The sequence below is a fragment of the Macaca nemestrina genome, chromosome 6 (genome assembly GCF_043159975.1).
Source record: "Macaca nemestrina isolate mMacNem1 chromosome 6, mMacNem.hap1, whole genome shotgun sequence".
NCBI lineage: Eukaryota > Metazoa > Chordata > Mammalia > Primates > Cercopithecidae > Macaca > Macaca nemestrina.
Genome location: NC_092130.1, coordinates 32147551 through 32166969, shown reverse-complemented (window position 1 = coordinate 32166969; position 19419 = coordinate 32147551). Strand labels below are relative to the sequence as shown.

At 36.1% G+C, this 19419-nt stretch overlaps 1 protein-coding gene across 1 annotated transcript; it reads left to right on the top strand.

Annotated features, from left to right (window-relative positions):
- Positions 1-664: 664 nt before the first annotated feature.
- LOC139363940 (MARCO like) lies at positions 665-18987 on the top strand. The gene is made up of 6 exons (XM_071099185.1): positions 665-726; positions 3924-4082; positions 5367-5425; positions 8725-10520; positions 17434-17516; positions 18876-18987. Exons 1-6 carry the CDS (start codon positions 665-667, stop codon positions 18985-18987), a joined length of 2271 nt encoding a protein of 756 aa, XP_070955286.1.
- Positions 18988-19419: the final 432 nt, after the last annotated feature.

The following is a 19419-nucleotide window of genomic DNA, read 5'->3' as shown; positions in this document are numbered from 1 at the left end:
CCTTCAAGTGCTTCAACACTTTCTAATATCTCTGAGGGGCAGGTCCTTTGTGGAGCCTGGTCATGACCATCTCTGCTCAACCACTCCTCCATCCTACTTCCAAGTGAATATGGTCTCTTTAGTAGTCCTCTACTTATTTGTGTATAACTTTAAATAAATTTTTTCTCCTATTGCCTATGAGCTTCTCTTACTCATCTTTAAAATACTAATAATCAGTAGGTTCCACCCACTAAGTGTTTTAGAAAAAAATGAAGAATGTAAGCTCTATGAATATATCTTTGTTGTTACTATATTTTCAGCATCTAATAATACTTAGAGTAATCAGTCCTCAATTATTATATTCAAAGAAGAAAGGACTTTTCATTGGTTCACATTTGTAAAATCAAATGGTGTCTATGTGCTTCCATGTGCAAAACAAAAGATCCATGAGCAATATCCTAGTGTGTATGCACCTGTGTTTGTATGTATATTTGTGTGTATGTAAGTGTAGATTTGATGGTGAGAAAATATACACATAATTAATGAAATAAAAAAGATAATTTCAGATGTTGAAAAGTATTATGATAACAATAAAACACATTGATTTAGGCTGGAATATTTTAAATAGTTGGGAAAATCTTTACTGAACTAGTAATGTTTGAACTGTTACTTCTGGAAAGAAGAAATGGCCATTTACATTTCTGGCTCAGTAGTTTTTCAGGAAGAGGAAACAGTAACAACAATAAGGTAAACAGTGAATGATGGATTTGAGAAAGAGAAAGAACACAAGTGTGCGTGGCATATATGTACAAGGACCAAAGTCAGCCTGTGAATTACTTGTTAAAATTAACACATAAACAAGACCAAGTAACAAGTAAACCAAGTAAAACAGGTAAACCAAGTAAACAAGAAACTATCATGCATAGGCTGACTAAAAGCAAGAGGCCGAAGGAAACAGCCCCATGATTCACATTCACCTTGAATGTCTAGAGTTTCTAATTCAATGATTGTTGAGAGTGCCCTCTTACTTTGTCCATTAAATCCCCTGACTTCAAAATTCCTCACATCAGCATTTTTATTTCCCTGATAGTTGTGCCACCAAGACTTATTAGTAATAAAATTGTGCACAAATTGTGCAAATCATCCTATAGGTTACTGCATAGTGAAAGCTCTCTGATCCAAGGCTTTACTGGAGGGAGGCAAGTCTAACTTATGCAAATTGGAAGATGATGACTCGATTGTAATTATCACCATGGGCTAAACAGTGGAAACTATGGGTATGTTACTTGTAGTACATTTCAGTCTACCTAAACATTAGTTTTTGACTACTGTTCCTGTCTGTTAAGGCCTGACGTTTCTTTGGTTTCTGGTGTCTCTACTCTTTGGGGAAATACGTTACATAATTAAGGTGGGGGTTGTAACTGATTGCCACATTTATAGGTACTTAGATTCATTCATATATCCACTTAAAATACAGCCTGTAGAACGTCAACAGTGAACTCTATTAACATATTTCTATAAACCATGCAGATCTTATTGACCAAGAAGCCATCAGGTACCCTTCTGCTTTTTTATTAGTGTGGCCTGTTTATTCCTCTTTGCAGGTGAGTTTTATGGAATTCTGGAACAGACCGGTCAATGACTGAAGTTGTAACATGATTTTCTTTATGAAGATAATAAAGATGGTTAATCATAGTGACTACAAATCACACTTTTAATTTAGAAGGATTTTTTATTTATAAATTAGCTCCTTTAATTTTCACTAAAATGCTAGGGAAGAGATAGCTTTATCCAATTCAAAAAGCAATGTTACATGTAAAAATGAGAAGACCTGCTCAAGGTCAAACAGGCCTCTTAATCTAGGAGTCCCAGGATTAGGAGTTATGTTCCCCTTAGTAAACCACAATTAACAACATACGTTTACAGACAAGTTTCATCTTTAAAAAAATAAATGTATATTGAATCAGAAATTCTCATCTTAAGTCACCTCCAACAAATTATTGTCTAAAGAGCTTCAACCGCTAGAATTTTGCTGAGATCCTCCTATTTTACAAATAGCTGTTGTTATTTTTTACTCTCTGGGTAGGCAAAGTGAAGAGATGACTAGATAGGTAAGTATATAGAGAAAGAGGAGAGAGAGAGAAAGACAGAGAGAGAGAGATTAAGATTAACTTGCATAACACATAGCTAAAAAAGGACAGACACTTTGGGTCATTTGACTCCATTGCTATTGTTGTTTCCACCAAGTATAATGACTACTGAAAGAAAAGCCTTGGTCTATCATTTCACTCCAAGACATATGAAATACATTATCCTCCTCCTTAAATATGTGGGTGTGGTGAGCCTGCTCCAAGCCAGAATTTTGACCTTACTCTCAAATGTGAAGGAGAGTAAAAATGGAAGACAATTCCACAGGTGGGAAAATTTCCATTATTATAAGAAAAATTTAATGTTTCAGTTAAGATAACTGTAGCATCTAAAAAAAATTTGTCAAAAAGCCTTCTGAAATGATTTGGAAAATAAGTACATAAGGAGAGATGGAGCAATCTTACTCCATGCAACCAAGAACACCTTCAACAAATAGACAGTCTCTAAGACCTCAGAGTATGAACTTGATGAGAATTTACTTTATTACTGCCCGACCTACAAGACACTCAACAACATTTATTATTGATATTGCTATTGTGTTGTATCAGCAGTGCTAGAGTTAGAAAAAAGCATGGGCAGGACAGATGAGAGCACTGAGTGTTTAAGAGGCAATTGTTTAGGCAAAATACAAATGCATCTGTTGTGACCCATTTGTTATTTGGAAATTTACTACATTGAGTTCCATTAATGAATATCTGCATGTGAAAATAACTTCTATAAAATTTACCTATTTTGATAGAGATATAGTAGAAAAAATATAGCAAAATGTTAATTGACTAATCTTGATGGTGTGTGTATTGATTAGCTCATTTTCATGCTGCTTATACCGATATACCTGAGACTGGGTAATTTACCAAGAAAGAGGTTTAATGGCCTCACAGTTTCATGTGGCTGGGGAGGGCTCACAATCATGGCAGAAGGCAAAAGGCATGTCTTACATGGAGGCAGATAAGAGAAGAGAGAATCAAGCAAAAGGGGTTTCTCCTTATAAAACCACCAGATCTTGTGAGAATTATTCACTAAACAAGAACAGTAAGAGAGAAACTGCTGTCGTTATTTAATTATCTCCCATTGGGTCCCTCCCACAACATGTGGGAATTATGAGATTCAATAAGAGATTTGGGTAGAGACACAGCCAAACCATATCAGTGGGTTTTCATTGCAGAATTCTTTAATTTTATCTGTATATTACAGCAGATCACAATAAAATTTTTGAAAAATTAACCTGAGCTGTAAGTGTGTATACACACACACACACACACACACACATATACATACACATGTATTTGTTTGTATATATATAAACAATCCATCCATATATGTTTGAGTGTGTATATATATTTATGTGTGTAAAATATATATATATATATTTGTGTGTGTGTTTGTTATATAAAAATCCAACTCTATCTGGTTCCATAAGTTTCCTTTGATACTCATGTGAAATCCAGTCAGTTTAGAAGATAATTATGCAGGGAGAAAAGGTTGCTTTCTTACTATAGGAAACTTAAACTTTGTCTCTTTTGATGCCATAAAATTGCTTGTTTGATTAAAAGAAACCATCTATTATTTTCAAACTTCTCCTTCTTCTAATTAGTTGAAGAGAAAATCAAACACAATCCAGAACCACTAAATCTGAAAGTCTTAGAATTGGAAGTAATTGGAAAAATGGTCTAGTTCATCTCTCCTCCCAAAGTTGAAATTTTCTTTAGAACTCTAAAATATTTATCCTGAACTTCCTTATACTATTTCTGCTCTCTGTAACTAAACAGTTCAAATGATATCTTTCTTCTCCATAGTGATGCCCTTGAGAAGATGCAGCCAATGACCGTAACACTCCTGAGCTTGTGCTTTTCTGAGCTTAAATTTCCTACTGCCATAAATCTACTTCATGCTTTATGGTCTCCAGACCTCACATTATCAAAGTTATCTTTTGGACATGCTCCAATTGATTCAAGGTTCTCTTATTTAGAGAAACCAATCTTGAAGACAATATTCCAATGTCTAATAACATTGAGCTTATGACCAACTAAAAATCCCAAGGTGATTTTCCCATGAGCTGTTGTTTGACATAATAACTTGAAGCAACAATGCCTATTGTGTAATGTATTTCTTAAACATGAGTTCTACTGTCTCCTGTTACCTCATAAAACTGCATTACTTGTCATCATTCATCTTGATGAATACTGTATGCATTCATTACTACTAATGACAAATATTCAATGCATTTTTACTTGCTTTTAAAAGATAATTTAAGGTAAATAATTGACACATAAATCACTTGAAAGTTTCTCTTGTGGCCATATAAACGTGGAGAACAAATAACACTAACTAAAGATAAGCCATCCCTTAACAATAAAAAAGTGAACACCGAATTTACCACTTTCCCAGATGGGTTTCATCATTTTAATTTTCTTCTGGAAGGAAGATATCTAATAGACAGATATTAAAGTTTGAATATTTATGGGAGTTGGGGCATGGATGGAGCTAGTTTTGAAAATGACAGTTTATTCAAGAAGCAATACCTTCCAGTTTGTGAAAATTACTCTGTAATTTATTAAAGACAGTGACAGTGTTTTCCAGTTAGGGTGAAGAATTTTTTCCAATATATAACATGGTGGTAGTGAGCATGGTTTATTTGAAGAGCACCTACTGCAGAGTTAGGCTTAACTCCACCCAACAGCCAAGTCTGAAACAACTGGCGGTACCATGAGGGCTTTCGTTTTCTTTCTCTTCATGCTCCTGGCCATGTTCTCAGGTAAGAAAGTCACAGTCAATAGCTTTCCTTCCAAATCTCAGAGTAAAGAATTAAAAATGTTAAGTGATTTAGCAATATGTTGTCAAAATATTTAAAAATAGGCAATCCATTAGACAGAGAAATGGAAGAAGGTAAATTTCCAACAAAATAAATGTAGATCCAGAGTCATAAAAACAGTGACTGAATGAAATAAGAGTAAATAGTTTGGTGTGGCTGAAGAGAAACAGATACAAGGGAATAGGAAAAGCAAGACATTAGACTGGAAAGATGAATTTAGACTAAGGGACTTATGAGTTTGTGAATGTTCAAGTTCATAATTTGTAAGGAAATGGTTTTGTGATATGATCCTGGGTTGCATGTAAAATAATAATCTGTTCAAATCCTGATTCTTTTTCCCATTCATGTGATTCGAGAAAACTTGTTTAACCTACTTGAATCTCAATTTTCTCATTTGCAAAATGGAAATTATTATTCTTTCCTATAGGATTGTTTCAGGAACTCTACAGATAATAGCTTTAGTTACCATTACTTGTGTTTTCTTAGGTACTTGACTGTCTTAGGTACTTTTCGCTATTCCTTACCTCAGTAAAGTTAAGTGATTTTCAGACATGTAAATTTCTAGCTTTGAGATGTAAATATCTCAAGGTAATAAACAACACAGTTAATATGTTTCTCAAGACAAAAGTTACGATAATGAAGCTGATTCTAATTTATCCCCAAATCATAAGCTCTGACTTGACCATCTTTCTTATACCTACTGAAATGACATAATAAAAGTAAAGTGCCTCAGATCCCCCTCTTCTTATATTTATAACATCAAAATAGTGGTTCTCTTCTCATTGGAAAAATTGCAAAGCTGTTTCAGAGTTTTGAGTACAAGAGTGATAATATTCATCTTGTTAAGAAATATCCGTCTTGTGGTAATATTAAAAATGAATTACATGTAAGAAAAGTTGTACAGTAATGCCACTGAGGAGCTGCTGAAGTAACAGAGTCAAGAAAAAAAAGGAGAGTTAAGTGATAGAATTAGAGAAAAGAGGAGAGCAATAGGGGTGTGTGTGTGTGTGTGTGTGTGTGTGTGTGTGTGTGTGTGTGTTTTAAGGGGGAAAAACAGATATTCTGATAAAATTCCTTTATAGAACATATATTTCATATTTCATGGTGGCAAGTACTAGAACTGTTGTGACCTTCAGTGCCTTGCTAAGTGCTAGAAGGTATTTTGTGATGGAAGAAAGTGTATTAACTAATACCAGATTCAGTGATTATGTAGATTGGAATATGAAGAAGAGAGATGAATCAGAAAAGCAATGCAAAGCACATCCTAGAGTTTGTAAAATCAGAAGGGAAGAAATGCAAAATAAAACAAAGCTGAAGATACTTATTTTCCAAGTTTTTAGCTTAAAAAATAGATGGTGAAACCACCTTATAATATCTTAATTGCCTCTTATTACTCAAAAATGTACCCCTAGTTTTTATTTAATAAATTTACTTATCTATGTAAGAAATGATGTATTATTAGGATTTTCATTGATTCATTACTTACGATAGCAAAAGAGGGAAATAAACTACCTGTTTATTACTAGAACACTGGTTAAGTAAATTATGGTAAACCCATAAAATAGGATACTATGCAACCAGTGAGGGGAAATAAATAAACATGCTCTATATGTATTGATGTAGCAAAACCTTCATTATATTGGTTGTCCTTGGAGAAAACAAGAACTCTGTGTAGATTGTGCCACCAATTGTGTGGATAATTATATTCATATATGTTTGTAAACACATAGGATATCCATCAAATAATTCACAAAAACCTGTAAATGTGATGGTGTCTTAGGCACTTTACTTTTACCATTTCCTAGGAAATAGGAAATAATTATGTCCTAGGTAGGAAATTATTTTTGTGGGGGATTTGGAGTGGGGGGTACAGACCGGAAAGAAAAGGAAAGTAATTTTAAACTGTTTACTCTTTGTATCTTTAGGATTTGGCTCCATTTACTTGTGTCACCTGTTAATAAAACTGAAAATCATTAATAAAAATATGTTGCCAACTTTTTTTCCTATTTCATCCATATATCTACTTTAATTGATTTCTACTTGGTGTTAGTAACTGTTAATGAGCAATGTTTTATTCCTAGAACTGAAAGAATCCATACATGTACTCATCTCTCAGCTAAAGAAAATTATTTTTGCTCACTAATTTCTCTAATTGAATCTTACGTTTCTTATGTACTCCTCCTCCGGGAAGAAGAAAGGATTCCATACTCTCTGCTTCCTTGCTTAGGAGACTATTGTCTAGTTTACTCCTCATATGATAGCATTGATCATTCTACTAGAATATAAAGTCCTACTTATTTGCCCAACTACTCGACTTCTCAGCTTCATGTGGGCAGGGCCATGAATATCTTGTTCATTCCTAGCTCTTTCTAAGGTTCTTTTATAATAACAAATTCTTTAAATTTATATTTTTTGTTAAATTGAATGAATGTCTAAATTATACCCACAAACCATATCCACACTATACCACAGTTTAGTTAAGCAGGTTGCTAGCTACTAAGTTTCTGTGTCTTGACTAGGACCTTAATCACCTGCAGTAGTATACCATAGCATGCTCAGTGCATACCAATTGATTATCATTTGACTTTACTTAAATTGACTTGAAGGTACAAATGTGTATATTTATGGAAATGTAAAGCAGAGCAATTGAAAATTCAAGTGAGACCCTAAGTATACATCTGAAATAATCAACATCGGAATGATTTAAAAACGCATAGATTAAAAAAACTACCAAGAAAGCCTATGCAGAAAACAAAATGTAAGCCTAATTAAAACCTTTAAGAGAGCCCCACATTAGGAAAGAGAATAAAGAAAGAGGAATTATCAAGCAAGAAAGAAAGGATGAGAAAAATAACACTTCTACCAAAAAAAAAAAAAAAAAAAAAAGGATAAGAAGCATAGACCTAATGCATTACTTTTATACTTAGCTCTAAAGTCACTCCATTTGTTTATTTATTGTTTTTTAGATCCTGCTCACTTTGGAATATAATCTGAAAAAACATAAAACATATACACATACACACAATTATATATATTTCATTAGGGCATAGGTGGGCTTCCCAAATAAGTTGGAGAAGCAATAAAACATAGGTTTTAAGAAATAATTGTGATATTTACCATTTTCTTAAGTAGTTTGACTGAAACAGAAAGAAGAAATACAACTACCAGAGAGAGCGTCATTGATCCTAGGCCTTTTGTTGGAAATGGTGAACATAAAGCTGATTGAAAAAACATGTTCTGAAAGAGAAAGAAAACATCTGTTTTGGGGATGGAAATGGAAAGAAAGATGGCTACAGATAACATGTATAGAGATGGAAGAGAGAAGAATAAAGTGGGGCTCACGTCTGCCAGCCTTTTCCTGTCTGGAAAGTTGATGGCGTCACCTTTAAAGTGAAGCTGGAAAATTAGAAATAAAGTACTTGATGTGAAAAAATAAGTTTATAATGAGCATTGAGCAGAGCCAGTTTGATTGATCAGAAAACCACTTAAAGGAATTGGGGTAGAATAAAGCCTCAATTCAAATAATTCAGACTTTATGATTTAGAAATGGGGCAAGTTGGATTGATCCTCTGATTTTTGAAATCCATGTAGTACAGCAAAGAAAAAAAAAGGAGGAACCCAAATATTCAGGATATGAGGAAGAATAGGAAGATTTTATCTTAGGGTTTGGTTAAAAAAACAAGAAAACATTAAAAACATACTGTTATCTTGGACAAATGTTGATTTAAAATTATTTAATGTAAATAACTTTATTTTCATTTTTTCTGGTTGTGTTATTATTCCAGCATCTTCAACCCAGATTTCAAATACCACTGTTTTCAAACTAGAAGAGAATTCAGAACCTGCACTTATTCTGGAGAAAAAAAATGAAGCTAACCATCTAGGAGGACAAAGGGATTCTAATGAGCAAGGAGGTAGTTATACACAAGGAAATCTGGGAACATTTAGTCTTCAAGGACAACCAGGATATTTTAACAAGCTAGAGAAACCAAGAAACTTTAAGCCAGGGAGAGCAGGAGTTTTAAACCAGTCTGAGATTTTAAAAAATTCAGGAAAATCTAACCAAAAAGGGAATCCAGAATCTTCTAATATGCAGGAAAAATCAGGATCTTCTAGCCAACTAGGGAAACCAGGGTTTTCTACCCAACAGGGAAATCCAGGGTCATCTGGCCAACAAGGGAAACCAGGGTCATTTAGCCGGAAAGTGATGGTGGGGTCATCTAGCCAACAGGGGAAGCCAGGATCATCTAGCCAACAAGGGAATCTAGGGTCATCTACCCAGAAAGGGAATTTAGGATCTTCTAGCCTACAAGGGCATCTGGGTTTATCTAGCCATCAAGGGAAGCCAGAGTCATCTGGCCAGCAAGGGAAGCCAGGGTCATCTAGCCAACAGGGAAATCTAGGATCTTCTAGCCAACAAGGAAATCCAGGGTCTTCTAACCAACAGGGGAAGCCAGGGTTGTCTAACCAACAAGGAAATCTAGGATCTTCTGGCCAACAGGGGAAGCCAGGATCTTCTAGCCAACCGGGGAAGCCAGGGTCATCTAGCCATCAGGGGAAGCCAGGGTCATCTAGCCAACAAGGAAATCTACATTTATCTAGCCAGCAAGGGAATCAAGGACCTTCTAGCAAACAGGGGAAGCCAGGGTTATCCAGACATCAAGGAAATCTACGATTATCTAGCCAGCAAGGGAAGCCAGGGGCATCCAGTCAACAAGGGAAGCCAGGGGCATCTAGCCAGCAAGGAGATCTAGGATCATCTAGCCAGCAAGGAGATCTAGAATCTTCTAAGAATCAGGGGAAGCCAGGGTCATCTAGCCAGCAAGGAGATCTAGGATCTTCTAAGCATCAGGGGAAGCCAGGGTCATCTAGCCAGCAAGGAGATCTAGGATCTTCTAAGCATCAGGGGAAGCCAGGGTCATCTAGCCAGCAAGGAGATCTAGGATCTTCTAAGCATCAGGGGAAGCCAGGGTCATCTAGCCAGCAAGGAGATCTAGGATCTTCTAAGCATCAGGGGAAGCCAGGGTCATCTAGCCAGCAAGGAGATCTAGGATCTTCTGGCCAACAGGGGAAGCCAGGATCTTCTAGCCAACTGGGGAAGCCAGGGTCATCTAGCCATCAAGGGAAGCCAGGGTCATCCAGCCAACAAGGAAATCTACATTTATCTAGCCAGCAAGGGAATCAAGGACCTTCTAGCAAACAGGGGAAGCCAGGGTTATCCAGACATCAAGGAAATCTACGATTATCTAGCCAGCAAGGGAAGCCAGGGGCATCTAGTCAACAAGGGAAGCCAGGGGCATCTAGCCAGCAAGGAGATCTAGGATCATCTAACCAGCAAGGAGATCTAGAATCTTCTAAGAATCAGGGGAAGCCAGGGTCTTCTAGCCAGGAAGGAGATCTAGGATCTTCTAAGCATCAGGGGAAGCCAGGGTCATCTAGCCAGCAAGGAGATCTTGGATCTTCTAGGCATCAGAGTAAACCAGGATCATCTAGCCAACAAAGAAAATTGAGGTCACTTTACAACCAACGACAAAGAAAAAATATCGACAACACTTTCAATGGCAATATAAAGGACTTTCAGGTTAGTGTTAATAACTTCTTTTTCTCAGTCAACTTGACCCAGCAATTATCTTTTCCAAGACTTAAAATGCTTTAAAAACCACAATGTGTTAACAAAAAATCACTTGCAATGACTGATTAAACAAAATGCGAGAACTTTGGAGCTGATTATTTTCATGCATAACACTTATGATTATTAATGAATGTACTGCCCTTCTATTCTATCTTTCATTTCCCTCTATTATTTTCCACTCAAACCTCTCTACCTATACTAGAAAAACTCAAATCCTCATCAACTGAGCCCACAACTTTGCCAAGTTTAGTTTTCATGTCCATTTTTATCCCATCCATAATCTACAAATCACTGAAGTAATATTCCTAAATCAAAAATCCTACCCTACTTGAAATTCCCCAGTGGCTTCATACTACCTAGAAGATGTAACTTAAACTCCTAAACAGAATTTACAGATTTTCATGATTATACTGCATACTGTTTAGCCTCATTTCACGTCACTGTTGCTCACACACCACCCATGTCATACAGAGCCCTTTGATTTTCCACTCATGTATTCCTAATACTAATGATTTCTTCTATTATTAGACACACCTTATTGCTTTGTAATTGAGTGTCTATTTATTCAGCTAGATAATGAACTTCTTGAAGAAAGTACCATTTATTTTCAAACCTGTAACCCCAGAACCTAGAATAAGTGTGGCGTAGAGTAAGTTCTCCTGAATTGCATGTTAGATGGATAGTTAAATGCCTGCTACTTGGAAGCCACCATTTCAAATAGGTGAACAGCTATCTGAGGCACATGTCTCCCATATTCCCTTCTGAGTCCTGCTGCGCTCTTACTTTCACTTGCCTGCCTCTCTTCCAACAATCAGCCTCCTAATTTATTTAACAATTGCTTTGAATATGCCATTTGATACTCACATTCAAAACCATTTTCTAGAACACTTTCTCTAACTTATCATCTTAATGGAAACTTTATTTTTTTTACCTCATAAATTTTCATCCCTCACAAGCCTTCCAGACAAAGTCATTTGTTCTCTTAGTTATTGTCACTTGGCTGGCATGAAGTAGCAATCTCTCAGAGAGACTCCCTACCATTCAGATCTTAATGCCATCACCAGCAGGTCTCTGAGTTTTTAGGATGTCACTTAAAATTTTATAATTTTATATTTATTCTAGAATAGGAGAAATAACCATGTCCAGTTAACAGAGTAAGTGCGAAATAAATTGATCTTCATGAAAGGGTTGTATGATTTGGAAAATATGGAGGTATTTTTTATCTCCCTATAACATCTCAGCTCTGAGAATACCACATCCTCTAGCAAAAATGTCTCATCATTCTCATTAATGTCTCTGTTCTCACCTGCTAGTCAGAGCTTCCTTATATTCACAGGCTTCTGCCATTTAGCTCACATCCAAAGAAAACGTATCAGGAATTATTTAAATGAATCCTGCATAATCCTACTTCCTGTATTTTTTTTCCATGGATATACCAAAAAAAAAAGGGAATCAACAAATTATGACTGTATGTGTTTTGCATTTGCTTGTATGACTTTTCCCTGACTATTGTTTTTCCATGTAGAGGAAGAATAGCCTCCAGAAAATTAAAATAGAGGCAGTCTGACATACAGTAAGAGCAGACAACTTGGAGGAGATAACAGAGTTTGAATCACATCTTGGACATTTAATCTACCCATAATGTTAAGCTTGTCACTTAAATCCATTATGCCTTTATGCGTGCAGGTATAAAATAGGACAAAATATACTCTTTTTAAATTTTTGTAATTTTTTAATATTTTGAAGGTACATGGTAAGTTTATATATTTATGGGTTACATAAGGTATTTTGATACAGCCATGCAATGTGTAATAATCACATCAAGGTAAATGGGGTATCCATCTTCTCAAGCATTTATCCTCTGTATTATAATCAAACTATACTCTTTTAGTTATTTTAAAATGTCCAATTCAATTACTTTTGACTAGAATCACCCTGTAGTGCTAGTGAATGCTAGGTCTTATTCATTCTATATTTTATACTTACTAACCATCTTCACTTCTCCTCCTCTCCCAGCTACACTTCCCAGCTTCTAGTAAACATCCTTCTACTGTCTATCTCCATGAGTTCAATTAAAAAAAATAGCTCCCACAGATAAGTGAGAACATGTGAAGTTTGTCTTTCTGTGTTTGGCTTGTTTCACTTAACATAATAGCCTCCAGGTCCACCCATGTTATGCTAATGACAGGATCTCATTCTTTTTTATGGCTGAGTAGTACTCCACTGTGTATATGTATCACATTTTCTTTATGCATTCATTTCTTGATGGAAACTTAAGTTGCTTCCAAATATTGGCTATTGTGAATAGTGCTGCCATAAACATGGGAGTGGAGATATCTCTTAAATATACTGACTTCCTTTCTTTTGGATATATGCCTAGGAGTGGGATTACTACATCATAAGTTACCTCTATTTTTAGTTTTTGAGGAACCTCCAAACTATTCTCCATGTGTTTATATTAATTTACATTCTTACCAACAGTGTACAAGGATTTGCTTTCCTCCACATTCTCGCCAGAATTTTTTACTGCTTGACTTTTGAAAAAGAGCCATTTTAACTGGGAAAGAAGATGTATCATTGTAGTTTGTATTTGCATTTCTCTGATAATTAATGATGCTTAGCACCTTTACATATACTTGTATTTATACTTTTGAAAAATATCTACTTATATTTATTCTTTGGAAAAATATCTGTACAGATTTTTTTGCCCATTTTTTAATTGAGTTACTAGATTTTTTACTGTAGATTTTTTGAGCTCCTTACAATATTCTGGTTATTAAGCCCTTACCATGTGAGTAGTTTGCAAATATTTTCTTTCATTCTGTGGGTGTCTTTTCACTTAATTGATTGTTTCCTTTGCTGTGCAGAAGTTTCTCAGCCTGATGTGGTCCATTGGTCCATTTTTGCTATGGTTGTCTGTGTTAGGCATTACTCAAGAAATCTTTGCCAGTCCAATGCCCAAGAGAGTTTCACCAAAGTTTTCTTGTAGTAGTTTCATAGTTTGAGGTCTTAGATTTAAGTCTTTAATCCATTTTGAGTTGATTTTGGTATATGGTGAGAGATAGGATTGTAGTTTCATTTTTCTGTATATAGATATCCAGTTTTCCCAGCATCATTTATTGAAGACTGCCCTTTTCCCAGTGTATGTTCTTGGCACCTTTGCCAAAAATGGGTTCACTGTGTACATATGGATTTATCTCTGGGTTCTCTATTGTGTTCCACTGATTTATGTATCTGCTTTTATACCAGTACCATGCCATCTTGGTTACTATAGCTCTATAGCATAATTTGAACTCAGGTAATGCGATTCCCCAAGTTCTCTTTTTTGTTTCATTTTCTTTTGCTTATGATAGCTTTGGTTATTCTGGGTATTTTTTGTTTCCGTATAAATTTTAATATTGTTTTTTCTATCTCTGTGAAGAATGTCATTGAGATTTTGATAGGGATTGCATTGAATCTGTAGATTGTTTTGGGTAGTATAAACATTTTAACAACATTGATCCTTCCAATCCATGAACATAAAATGCCTTTCCATTTTTTAGTGTCCGCTTTAATTTCTGCACCAATGTTTTATAGTTTTTATTGTAGAGATCTTTCACTTCGTTGGCCAAATTAATACCTATGTATTTAATTTAATTTGTAACTAAGGTCAATTGAATTACTTTCTTGATTTCTTTTTCTGATTGTTCACTATTGGCATGTAAAATCCTACTGATTTTTCTGCGTTGATTTCCTTTCCTGCAACTTTACTGAATTTGTTTATCAGTTCAAATAGTTTTTTTGGTGGAGTCTTTAGGTTTTTCCAAATATAAAATCAGATTATCTGCAAACAGGGATAATTTGGCTTCTTTCTTTCCAATTTGGATGCCCTTTATGTCTCTCTTGTCTGATTGCTCCAGGAGGACTTATAGTACTGTGTTGAATAAAAGTTGTGAAAGTGTGCATCCTTGTTGTGTTCCCAATCTTGGAGGAAAGGGTTTTGGTTTTTCCTCATTTAGTTTAATACTAGCTGTGAGTCTGTTGAACACCGCCTTTATTTTGTTGAGGTATAATCTTTCTATATCCAGATTTCTAAGACTTTTTATCATAAAGGGATGTTGAATTTTATCAAATGCTTTTTCAGTATTAATTGAAATGATCATATAGTTTTTGTTCTTTATTTTGTTAACATGACATATCACATTAATTAATTTGTGTATGTTGAAGCATCCTTGCACCCCTAGGATAAATCCCAGTTGGTCATGATGGATGATCCTTCTAATGTGTTGTTGAATTTGGTTTGCTTGTATTTTGTTGAGAATTTTTGCATTAATATTTATCAGATCCATTGGGCTGTTGTTTTCTTTTTCTGATGTCACTTTGTCTGGTTTTGGTATTAAGATAATACTGGCCTCATAGGATTGGAAGTATTCCCTTCTCTATTTTTCAGAATAGTTTGAGTAGAAATGATATTAGATCATCATTAATTGTTTGATAGAAATAAGCAGTGAAGCCATCAGATACTGAGCTTTTCTTTACTGAGTGACTTTTTCATACGGCTTACTCTCGTTACTTGATATTTATCTATTCAGGTTTTAAATATCGTCATGGTTCAAGTTTAGGTTGCATGTGTCTAGGAGTTTGTCCATTTCTTCTAGATTTTCCAATTTATTTGCATATAGTTGCTTATAGTAGTCACTAATGATCCTTTGAGTTTCTGCAGTATTGTTGTAATGCCTCCTCATTCATCTCTGATTTTATTTATTTTTGAACTTCTCTCTTGTTTTCTTAGTCTGGCTAACAGTTTGTCTATTTTATTTAACTTTTCAAAAAAAAAAAAAAAACCAACCTTATGCTTCATTGATCTTTTACGTTGTTTTCTTCATTTCTAATTCATTTATTTCTGCTTTGATCTTTACTATTTCTTTTCTTCTATTAATTTTGGATCTGGTTTGCTCTTGCTTTTCAAGTTCTTCAAGATGCATCATTGGGTTATTTACTTGAAGGCTTTTTTCTTTTTTGAAGTAGGTCCTTATAGCTACAAACTTACCTCTTAGTACTGCTTTTACGGTATCCCATAGGTTTTGGCATGTTGTGTTTCCGTTATCACTTGTTTCAAGAAAATTTTTAATTTTATTTTTAATTTTTTCATGGACTCACTGGTTACTCAGGTATCTTTTGTTTAATTTCCATGTGTTTGAATAGTTTTCAAAATTCATCTTATTAATGATTTCTAGTTTTATTACATTGTGGTCAGAGAAGATGCTTAACATTATTGCAATATTTTTTGAATATTTTAAGACTTTCTTTGTGAGCTAACATATGGTCTATCCTTGAGAATAATTTATCTGCTGAGGAGAACAGTGTGTATTCTGCAGCCATTGAATGAAATGTTGTGTAAATATTTATTAGGTCCATCAGTTCTATAGTGTAGATTAAATACAATATTTCTTCTTGTGTCTTCTGTATGGAAGATCTGTCTAATGCTGAAAGCATGGTGTTAAGTCTCCAGATATTATTGTATTGGGATCTCTCTCTCTTTAGCTCTAATAATATTTTCTTTATATATCTGTGTTTTCCAGTGTTGAGTAAATATATACTTACAATTGTTATATGCCCTTACTGAATTGACACCTTTATCATTATGAAGTGACCTTTTCTCTTTTTATAGCTTTTATCTTGAAATTTATTCTGTCTAACTACTCCTGCTCTTTTGTGGTTTCCATTGGCATGGCATGGGGTATTATTCTTCATCCCTTTATTTTCTGTCTATGTGTATCTTTACAGATGAAGTTGTACTTATTCTTTTTCTTCTTTCTTTCTTTCTTTTTTGGGGGGGATGGGAGGACAAACTCTCACTGTGTAGCACAGGCTGGAGTGTAGTGGCAAAATCTCAGATCACTGAAACCTCTGCCTCCCAGGTTCGAGTGATTCTTCTCCCTCAGCCTCCCAAGTTGTTGGGATTACAGGTGTATGCCACTACGCCCAGCTAATTCTTGTACTTTTAGTAGAGATGGGGTTTCACCGTGTTGGCCAGGCTGGTCTAGACCTCCTGACCTCAAGAGATCCACCTGCCTCAGCCTCCCAAAGTGTCAGGATTACAGGCATGAGCCACCGCACATGGCCTGAATTGTGTTTCTTGTAGGCAACAGAGCATTGGAAGTGTGTGTGTGTGTGAGAGAGAGAGAGAGAGAGAGAGAGAATGAGAGAGAGAGAGGAAGAGAGAGAGAGAGAGAGAGCATTTCACTCTGTTGCCCATGCTGGTGTGCAGTGGTGTGATCTTGGCTTATTGCAGCCTCTGCCTCCCAGGTTCAAGCGATTCTCCTGCCTAAGCCTCTGGAGTAGAGTAGCTGGGATAACAGGTGTGCACCACTACGCCTAGTTAATTTTTGTATTTTTAGTAGAGATGATGTTTTGTTATGTTGACCAGGCTGGTCTTGAACTCCTGACCTCAAGCGATCTACCTGTCTTAGCCTCCCAAAGTGCTGGGATTACAGGCTTGAGCCAGTATGCCCAGCCTCTGGATATCATGAAAAGTCATTATAGTTATTATTTTTGATTGGTTCCTCATTTAGTCTCTCTTCTTAAGATAAGAGTAGTCTATATACCACAATTATGGTGTTATAATATTCTATGTTTTCCTGTGCATTTATTATTACCAGTGAGTTTTGTATTTGCAGATGATTTCTTATTGCTCATTCACAGCCTTATCTTTCTGATCGAAGTGTTCCCTTTAGCATTTCTTATAACACAGGTCTGATATTGATAAAATCCTTCAGCTTTTGTTTGTCTCATAAAATCTTTATTTCTCCTGCTTGTTTGGAGGATATGTTTCCTAGATTTACTATTGTAGGGTTAAAGTTGTTTTTTTTTTCCCCTTCAGTATGTTAATTATATCATGCTACTCTCTCCTAGCATGTATGGTTTCCACAGAAAATCTGCGGCCAGACATATGGGAGATCCACTGTATGTTATTTGTTTCTTTTCTCTCACTGCTTTTAGGATTCTTTCTTTATCCTTGGTATTTGAAAGCTTAATTATTAAATGACTTGATATTATCTTCTTTGGGTTAAATCTGCCTGGTTTTCTATAACTTTCTTGTACTTGAATGTTGATAACTTCCTCTATGTTTGGAAAGTTCTTTTATTATCTCTTTGAATAAATTTTCTATTCTTATATCTTTCTCTGCCTTCTTTTTAAGGACAATAACTTTTAGAATTGCCCTTTTGGGGCTATTTTCTAGATATGTAGGCATGCTTCATTGTATTTTATTATTTTTTTCTCCTCCGTGTATTTTCAAATAGCCTGTCTTCAAGCTCACTAATTTTTTCTTTTACTTGATCAATTCTGTTACTAAAAGACTCTGATGTATTCTTTGATATGCCAATTGTATTTTTCAGCTCCAGAATTTCCCCTTGATTCTTTTCAATTATTTCAATCTGTTTGTTAAATTTATCTGATAAAATTCTGAATTCCTTCTCTGTGTTATCTTGAATGTCTTTGAGTTTTCTCAAAAGAGCTATTTTGAATTACCTGCCCAAAAGGTCTCTGTTTCTCCAGAATTGGTCCCTGGTGCCTCTCCCTTGGCCCCTGGTTCATTTGGCGAGGCATGATTTCTTAAGTGGTCCTGATGTTTCTGCATGTTCGTTGTTATCTGAGCATTGAAGAGTTAAGCATTTATTTTAGTTTTTGCAGTTTGGGCTCGTTTCTGCCCATCCTTCTTGGGCAGGCTTTCCAGATATATGAAAGAACTTGAGTGCTGTGATCTTGTGATCTAAGCTGTATTTGCATTAGGGGGCACCCCAATCCCAGTAACACTGTGTTTCTTGCAGACACATAGAGGTACCGCCTTGATCATCTTGGATAACATCTAGAAGAATTATCTGGATTACAAGGCACAGATTCTTATTTTCTTCTCTCACTTTCTTACAAGCAAATAGTCTCTCTCTATATTCTGACCTGCCTAGAGCTGGGCATCAGGTGACACAATTATCTCAGTGGCCACCATCAGTAGCTGGGTCAGTCCTGAAGACAGCACAGCACTGGGTCTCACCACTGTAACACTGCTGGGCTACTATGTATGTTTTCTCAGGCCCTGGAACTCTACAATCAGCAGATGGCAAAGCCTGCCAGGCTTGCATCCTTTTCTAGAGGGTGGTGAACTCCCCCAGTCCCTGGACCAGTTCAGAGAGAGGGGCCATCCAGGAGCCAGAGACTGGATTCAAAAAGCTTAGAAGTCAACCGGGTGTTCTATTGTGCTGCAGCTGAGCTGGCACTCAAACCACAAGATGCAGTTTTTAACACTCTTCCCCCTCCTTTCCACAGGCAGAGGAGCCTCACCCTGTGGTCACCACCATCTAAGGCCCATGGGGAATACTGCCAGGCTACCACCGATGTTACCTTAAGGTCCAAGCGCTTCTTAGTCAGCTTGTGGTGATTGCTGCCTGGCCTCAGACTTATCCTTCAAGGGACTTGGTCTCTGCTCTTACCCAGGGCAGGTCCAGAAATGCCACTCAAGAGCCAAGGCCTATAATTAGGGACCCTAAGAGCCTGCTTGGTGGTCTATGTCCCTGTGGCTGAGCTGGTACCTACAGTGCAAAACAAAGCCCTATTTACTCTTCCTTCCACTTTTCTCAAGCAGAAAGAGTCTCTTCCAATAGTCATCACAGCTGGGATTGTATTAAGCCTCACCTGAGGCCATCAAGTCTCAGAGTCTCACTCAAGGCCCTTGGTGTACTACTTGGGAATTGCTGCTGATTATTCGGGGCCCAAGAGTTCTTTATCAGCAGGTGATGGTCCTGAAAGGACTGGATCCTTCCCTTCAAGGCAGAAGGTTCCCTCCTGGCCTAGGGTGTGCCTTCTGGGAGCT